We start from the raw sequence: 8,175 nt of genomic DNA, 5'->3' as shown, positions 1-8,175 counted from the left end.
AGCTATAATATCTAATTTTTGCAGCTTTTAATGGGTGATTAATGGTGAGTTATGCCAAAATTATAGATTTATATATTATTATGTAAAAAGAAAAATTCAATATTAAAGTGTAAATTTTGAAAAAAAATTAAGTATTATCGCGTTCTAATATTCTTATAAAAACAATATTTAAAACAATACTCCAAGAACAAGAACTTTTCCTATCGATCTTCTTTGTTTGATTTTTTTTATTCTAATCAGCATATATAGGATACATATTTATATATATAGCCAAATGGAAGCTTCATATGTTTATACATACTGTTATTTTTCCAAACCTAGGTCCTGCTTTGAGGAGTTCACTCTTCTTCTAATCACTCCAAACAGAATCTCAAAATTCTCCTAAGAACTCCACCCCAACACCACATTACCAGTCCTAATCCTCCTCCGATCAAAAGAAAATTATTTAATCATATAAAAAGTTTAGTATTCTGATAGATAATGTTCATCCCTCTGTGCCTCACATCAAGGCTTGAGTAAGAAAAGGCAAAGGTAATGAAGAGTAGTTTCCATGATTTGCGAAGAAAAAGTCGAGTCACGTGGAGAACAATCAAACAATATTCACATATCAAATGGACCAAACAACATATAACCGTTTGATAAAAAATCAATGGAAGAGAAAACAGCCCCATGGATGAGGACTAAAGTTGAAGCCCGTAGCGAAATTTCCCTATATTTATATTATATTTGAAAAAAGAGGACCACGTAGTGATTAATAATTATGATTACAATAATTGAAACCTGCTAGGTAGATTTATTGGTCACAACGACGCCGTTTGGTAGTGGGAGCTGCCTTATAAATAGGTGTTATGATAGAAAGTATTTCGTACCAATAATCAAATTGCAAAAGCAAGTAGAGCTAAGTCTGTTCTCTTTCTTCCACCTTTGTGCTTTCATTTCAGTGTATCACAATGTGTGGAATACTAGCCGTTCTTTTTTGCAACGATAGCTCTCAGGCCAAAAGGCTCCGCGTTCTCGAGCTTTCCCGCAGGCAAATTCCAACTCCAATTCCTTTTTTTTTTAACCAAAATATTATTTTCAGTCTTTTTCAATTTCTATCACAGTTTTTACTGCAGATTCCATTTGTCTAGCTATCACTTACAATGATTTACAAGCACAATTCCATTTTTTTTATTTCCATAAGAGGAAAAACATCAGTGATCACTTTAATAAGTTTTTCATTAATTACGTGAGAGAGATCCAGTGTTATCATACCCTACAAAGAATCTTAAATAATATGAAAGAATTAAATATAATTCAGATACACAGTTATATATTTGTCATATTTGTCTGTATATGACATATATATGTACTATACTTATCTCGAATCCTGATCATTTTGACAAAAATAGATGTGGTGGGGTCCATGAAAATATATAATTTGTCATGCCTCGTGAATTTTTGGTTTTAGCTTCGGATTCTGTGCTAAATATTTTAGGCGGCCGAGTATACTTTTTGTCGATGTGTGATTTTTTTTTGCCAAATACGACGTCGCAGATTGACGCACCGTGGCCCTGACTGGAGCGGTCTTCACCAGCATGGTGACTGCTACTTGGCTCATCAAAGGCTGTCCATTGTTGACCCTTCCTCTGGTCACCAACCTCTCTACAACGAGGACAAGTCCATCATTGTTACGGTACATCACTTCACCATATCTTCTTATTATTATTTTCCATTCTTTACTTAATATATGATATGTAAGTCCATATTGGGTAAATTTTTGTGGTGAATTTATTGTGTTCTTAATGTTGAAAACTATGTCATAGTCCAATGGAGAGATCTATAACCATAAAGAGCTGAGGAAGCGTCTCCCCAACCACAAGTTCCGGACTGGCAGTGACTGTGAAGTTATTTCACATTTGGTACGTCAAACAATTTGTGATTTAACTGTATATGTATGTGTGTGTGGAGAATCTCTAGGTTCTCATAGATTGAATATATAAATTGGGTGTTAATTTTTATCTGTTTTTTTTTTTTTTTTTTTTTTTTTGTGTAGTATGAGGAGTATGGGGAAGAGTTTGTGGACATGCTTGACGGGATTTTCTCTTTTGTGTTGCTGGATACCCGAGATAATAGCTTCATTGCTGCTCGTGATGCTATTGGAGTTACTTCCCTCTATATTGGATGGGGTCAAGATGGTAAATAATATACTTGTTTATTATGTTAATATATTCACGATCGAGAAAGATTCATGTTTTTGTTTTTTCTGTATCAAAAAATTGATTATAGGCTCATATGGATTTTGATTGTATCATCAGGATCCATTTGGATAGCATCTGAGCTGAAGGCCTTACAAGATGAATGCGATCATTTTGAGCATTTTCCACCGGGTCACTTGTACTCGAGCAAACAAGGTGGAATGAGACGTTGGTACAACCCACAATGGTATTCTAAGACCATTCCATCAAACCCATACGATCCAATTGCTTTGAGAAAGAGTTTTGAGAATGTAAGGTTTTCCCTAATCTTAATTACAATAATATACGAAAATTTGAGCTCATGTATTGACCATCTATATTTATAACACATGCATGGCGCAGGCTGTTATCAAAAGATTGATGACTGATGTGCCTTTCGGTGTTCTACTCTCCGGTGGCTTGGATTCGTCGTTAGTCGCCACCATCACTGCTAGACACTTAGCCAGCACCAGTGCTGACAAAAAATTGGGATCAGAGCTCCATACCTTCTGTGTTGGTCTAGAGGTTACCTATTAATTGCCTTACTCCAATAATTATATGTCATGTATATATATATATACACACTTGTATGCCTGTTCAAATCTGAAAATGTTCACATTCTCACGAGCAGGGTGCACCAGATTTCAAGTATGCAAGAGAAGTTGCAGAATATTTGGGTACAATTCACCATGAGTTCCACTTCACTCTTCAGGTAGTTATACCTTAAAACAATGAATTTCTACATTTTGTGGATAAGTTATGGAAAGCCTAATTAATTAGTACTGACAAAAAATTTGATTAATTTTTGTATGTTAAACAGGATGGAATAGATGCAATTGAAGATGTGATTTACCACACCGAATCTTATGACGTTACCACAGTGAGGGGCAGTACCCCAATGTTTCTAATGACTCGTAAGATCAAGTCCTTGGGTGTCAAGATGGTGCTCTCCGGGGAGGGCTCCGACGAAATCTTTGGCGGATACTTGTACTTCCACCAGGCACCAAACAAGAAAGAGCTCCACCGTGAGACCTGTAGAAAGGTACATATATTTTATATTTAGACGAGTTAAATATATATATATTTATATAAATTTTATAAGTGATTAAATAACGTTTTTACATGTGTACCCAGATTAAGAGATTACATCTGTACGATTGTTTGAGGGCAAACAAGGCAACCGCAGCCTGGGGTTTGGAGCTTCGTGTACCATTCTTAGACAAAGAATTTATTAACCTTGCTATGGCTATTGATCCCGAGGAGAAGCTGGTAATTAATTAATTAGTTTAACATGGTACTAACTACACAACTTATATCCTAATATAAGAAGTGGGTTGCAACTTAATTGTATATGAAATTTTCAGATAAAACCGGACCAAAAAAGAATCGAAAAATGGATTCTTAGAAAGGCCTTTGATGATGAGGAGAATCCCTATCTGCCAAAGGTACTGTTTTAATTGCTGGATGCAGCATTAGTGCCTTTTATTGTTAAGTTTTTGCTCTCCTAACCTTTTTTTTTTCTTCTTTTGTGTGGTACGTTCAGAGCATTCTATACAGACAGAAAGAGCAGATGAGCGATGGAGTTGGGTATAGCTGGAATGACACCCTCAAAGCTCATGGTGCTAAACAGGTCACTGACCAAATGATGGCCAATGCTGCAAAAGTATTCCCAGAAAACACTCCCATCACAAAAGAAGGCTACTACTACCGAACCATTTTCGAGAAGTTATTCCCAAAGGTAAAAATATAAATATATATTTATATACTTATAAATGTTGTGGTGTTGTTCAAAGTTTTAACTTGTACAAATTTACTTGTGGGTTTAACAGAGTGCGGCCAGGATGAGTGTGCCATGGGAAATCACTGTGTGTTGTTGTACACCAAAAGCTTTGGCGTGGAACCCTGAGTGGAAGAACAATCTTGACCCATCGGGCAGGTCTGTGGGTGCGCATCAATCTACTAACAATGTTTCGACTACTACTGATAATAGTGATGGGGTTGATCAACCTGGAGAGATCGTCTTTAATAACGTACCAAAGACTAAAGTCACCAACAGCAACGGCAACGGCAACGGCAACGGCAACGGTATTGGTATTGGTTACACTAATGGCAATGGAATTGGTCAAGTTAAACTCCAAGTCTAGTGGGTTTGTATGAATAGAAAACAATAAGCTTGGAACAAGGATGATAATAATAATTAATTAATTAAGTTTTTTTTGTTGTTGAGAAAACTATGATATTGTATGCGCCAATATCTTATTATTTTTCTATTTCGGCGTGAAATTGTGACTAGTGACGTACGTATGCTCCATTGTTTTGAAAAAAACAACAAAAAAAGAAAAAAAAAAAAAAGAGGATAAGAAGAATAATAATATTTGGTGTGCCTATTTGAGGCTAGAATAATTGGTGTATCTTTATTGTTGTGTAAGATGTAATGTTTGCCTAGGGATTGAATAAAGGAAATATTAAAGTTATTTTTATTTACGATTATTATTTTCTATTTGGATGAATTTATTTTAATATTTTTTCCCATTATAACGTGCCATCAACTTGTTTAGTTTTATTTAAAAAATTAATTAGTTTATTTTTATTATATTTTTTAATTATCATATAAATTTTAAATAAATAAACAATTACATAATCATATCAACAAAATTAAACTAAAAATATTGTCTATAATTTAAAAATAAAATAAATAATATAATAATTTTTCAAATCACAAATTCTAATACTTATCTCTGTCCAATGTACAAAACATTTAGTTATGATATTTTTCAAAGTACACCCGAGTGATTAGAGAATAAACTTATTTATTCTAGATATAAAATAAATGTTATTTTACTTTATTATGTAATTAGAGAGTTACACTCTGTACTTTCATGATAACTATATATAATGTATTTATAATTTTTGTTATCATTTTATATGAATATTTTTTTTATAAGTTAGATTAGGTAATAAAAAGAAAAAATATAACGTGTTTTTTATATATAGGGAAATTTGCGGCAATAATACCTATGTAGTTAATTTTGTTGCACTTAAATGTTTATGTAAAAAATTTGGCGGCAATAATACCTACGTTACAAATTTGGTGCAGACGTTGGTCGCTCGCCCTCAACTTTGATTAGGGACCAACGTGGCGGCACCTAATTGGCCCATTTTTTAAATTTATTAAATATATTAAAAAAAGTAAAAACTTAATTAATTACAATAATAAAAAAATTAATAAATTAAAATAAATCAATTAGAAAAGTAAAAACATACATTTTAACTAATAAAAAATTTCATGTTTCAAAATTTAACTAAAAAATTCTTAAAAACTAAATCTGAAAAATAAAATAAAAATGATTCATCCTCTTCTTCCCCAACCATGCCCCCAAACCCAGAACCCCAACCCATCATTTTTCTTCCCTAATTGTGCCCCCAAAACCAGAACCCTAACCCATCCTTCTTCTTCAGTAGCAGATCTCGACAGAGCTTTGAAGGCTAGCGATTTCTGGGCGAATCTTTGAGACTCCACCCATGGCGTCAACCGAAGCTTGTCGCTTGAGTATTCGGGGGTTTGGGTCTGGATGACCGAGATGTTGCTTCGTCTCTCGTTGGCCCTGCAACTTCAACACAGCTTTGTCTCTCGACACTTGCAGCGGAGTAGCGTTGGACAAGAGTTGGGCTCATCGGTGATGTTGCAGTGCTAGGCACGGTTCAACTCGTTGGCTATGGAACTAAATGCTGAAACACTTGTCGACCCAAGGACCCAAACCCCTTCTTTTTCTTTCTTTATGGTTTCACTTTTTTTTCTGGTTCAATTTGCAGATCCAAACTCATATCGACAATTAATGTTCATTTTGTTGTGATCTTCTTTTCCTTTTCATTTTGTTGTTGATTAATACAAATCTGATCTTCTTTTCTGGTATTTGTATTGTGCATAAATTCTAAATAACAATGGTTTCTCTTTTTTTTTTTGAGTAAATCTGACCTTTTTAAAAAAAAAAAAGAAAAAAGAAATATGACCTTGTTACACCCAAATTTCGAGAATGGAACTTTTGATCTTGAAAGTCAGGCTCGTAAAGTGTAAGCTCGAAATAAGCATATTCATCATATAGTCAACATTAATGAGAAAGTCAAGGACGACCTCGCTGAGTATTAAAATGACGACGTCGAAACTGATGAGCTCGGAGCCACGTGGTCTCGAAGGTGTTCCGAGGTTACAAGTCGAGCTCGAAGCTACAATGACAAAGGTTCACACTTGTATAAATCTCCTGGTTCATCTTTTACCATCAGACAAGATGGTTCGAGCTCGGGCATTGAGTTCCGAAGGGATGATCTCGACAAAGTTACTTGTTAAGACCAAGGCAAACCGAGGTAGCGAGCTTGTGATAGTTATTCGATCTCGAAGGCATTCGAATCTTTGAGGTTGATAGCCAAGTGTGAACATAGTTACTGTTTGAGAATTCCTATATCTAAGGGATTGGTTGTAATCTATTATTAAATCCTGAATATCATGGGATTTATACGCGTATTATATAATTATATGCATTTATTTGGATTTAATTTGAGATTTGAATAATAACTCCTTGAAATGTGAGGGGAGATATTCAGTAAATCAATCTATAAATAGATTGGAGCTATTCATTTGTAAAAGAGGAAGAAATTGGTATTGGGAATACTCTGTTAAATTGCTTCCAAGAAGCTTTGAGAGAATTTCATAGTTGAATAACATCAACTCGTGGACTAGGCAGATTTTAACTGCTGAACCACGTAAAAATTGTGTTTCATATTGTTTGTCTCTTCTGATATTTTGTTTAATTGCTCTACATTTTTAAGTTGACGAGTTGGTGCTTTCGTTGAGAGCTGAACTCAAGACGTAAGGCCATTTAATCAGAAAACTTCCTGAATCATCAATGGCCGCTGCAAAAAACCCCAGCACTGGTGGGCGACCATTGCCCCAGATACCCGATGAGCAGACTCCTCGTACCGAGGAATATCCCCGACAACTTGGAAAGCAGCCCATGATGGACCCGGACCCTGAGGAGATGAGTGATTCATCCGATTCTCGAGGGACACCTGCTCCCAGGCCTAATGAGGATCTATACTACAACCCCAAGAGATATGTTCCTATCGTGGAACTTGAAAATCGCCAACTACACAAATAATTGGCAGAGGCGACAAAACGCAATGAAGAATTATCCAGACAGGCTGCTGACGCCCAGGCACCTCCTCGGAGGCCTAGAGGACGTCCTCGTCGGAGCACGACCGCCAGGAGGGCGGAACGAGCATCGCAGCCAAATCAACCGAGGCCCCGGAGGAGTACCCGGGCTGAGTCCACTGTCAATCCAAATGCAGAATTATCAATAGGAACGGGTAATAACCGAGCCCCTCCAGTGGCTCGGAACCCGAATCCTAATGCAGCAAGGAATAACTCGGAGCCTGTCTGGGAAAACTCTAGGCCATCCAGGCTTGACAATGGGAGACAGACACCGTCACCCATAAGGCATCCACCATCACCAATAAGGCACCCCTCGCCAGTCCGAGAAGTCCCAAGACCTGCACCACAGAGGCCATCTCTCAGCGAAAGTTGAGATGGAAATCGATAGGCTAGGCCTAAACAGGGGAACGAAAGGGAGGCTACCCGAGATCACAGAGCTCCTCAGCCTTCGGGAAGCCAAATATCAAGATCTCAAATTGATGGAACAAGGAGACCAGCAGGGGACCCACCTCGTAATCACCGAGCCACACATCCAGAGAGGGCTATAAGTTACGTAAGCGAAAGCTCGGACTGCACTCGGTCCGTAAGCATTTATAACACTGAGCCAAGGCATACAAGGAATCGATGTTATATTATTTTATAATATAATGTAATATTATATTATATTATAATATAATGTTTTAGATTAAATAAATGTGACAAAGAGTGTCACATATTGTAACATATAATAGAGAGTTACAATATTTTGATATA

The 8,175-nt window shown here is 36.3% G+C and overlaps 1 protein-coding gene across 1 annotated transcript; it reads left to right on the top strand.

Annotated features, from left to right (window-relative positions):
* Window positions 1-871: 871 nt before the first annotated feature.
* LOC133792005 (asparagine synthetase [glutamine-hydrolyzing]-like) lies at window positions 872-4,700 on the top strand. The gene is made up of 12 exons (XM_062229913.1): window positions 872-1,030; window positions 1,537-1,675; window positions 1,806-1,901; window positions 2,036-2,177; window positions 2,298-2,488; window positions 2,580-2,741; window positions 2,848-2,928; window positions 3,037-3,258; window positions 3,351-3,485; window positions 3,581-3,661; window positions 3,760-3,954; window positions 4,046-4,700. Exons 1-12 carry the CDS (start codon window positions 951-953, stop codon window positions 4,358-4,360), a joined length of 1,839 nt encoding a protein of 612 aa, XP_062085897.1. The 5' UTR covers window positions 872-950; the 3' UTR covers window positions 4,361-4,700.
* The last annotated feature ends 3,475 nt before the right edge of the window (window positions 4,701-8,175 follow it).

Source organism: Humulus lupulus, chromosome 7, assembly GCF_963169125.1.
Source record: "Humulus lupulus chromosome 7, drHumLupu1.1, whole genome shotgun sequence".
In the NCBI taxonomy this organism is placed as follows: domain Eukaryota; kingdom Viridiplantae; phylum Streptophyta; class Magnoliopsida; order Rosales; family Cannabaceae; genus Humulus; species Humulus lupulus.
The sequence above is the reverse complement of the archived record's forward strand: the minus strand, read 5'-3'. Positions and strand labels throughout refer to the sequence as shown.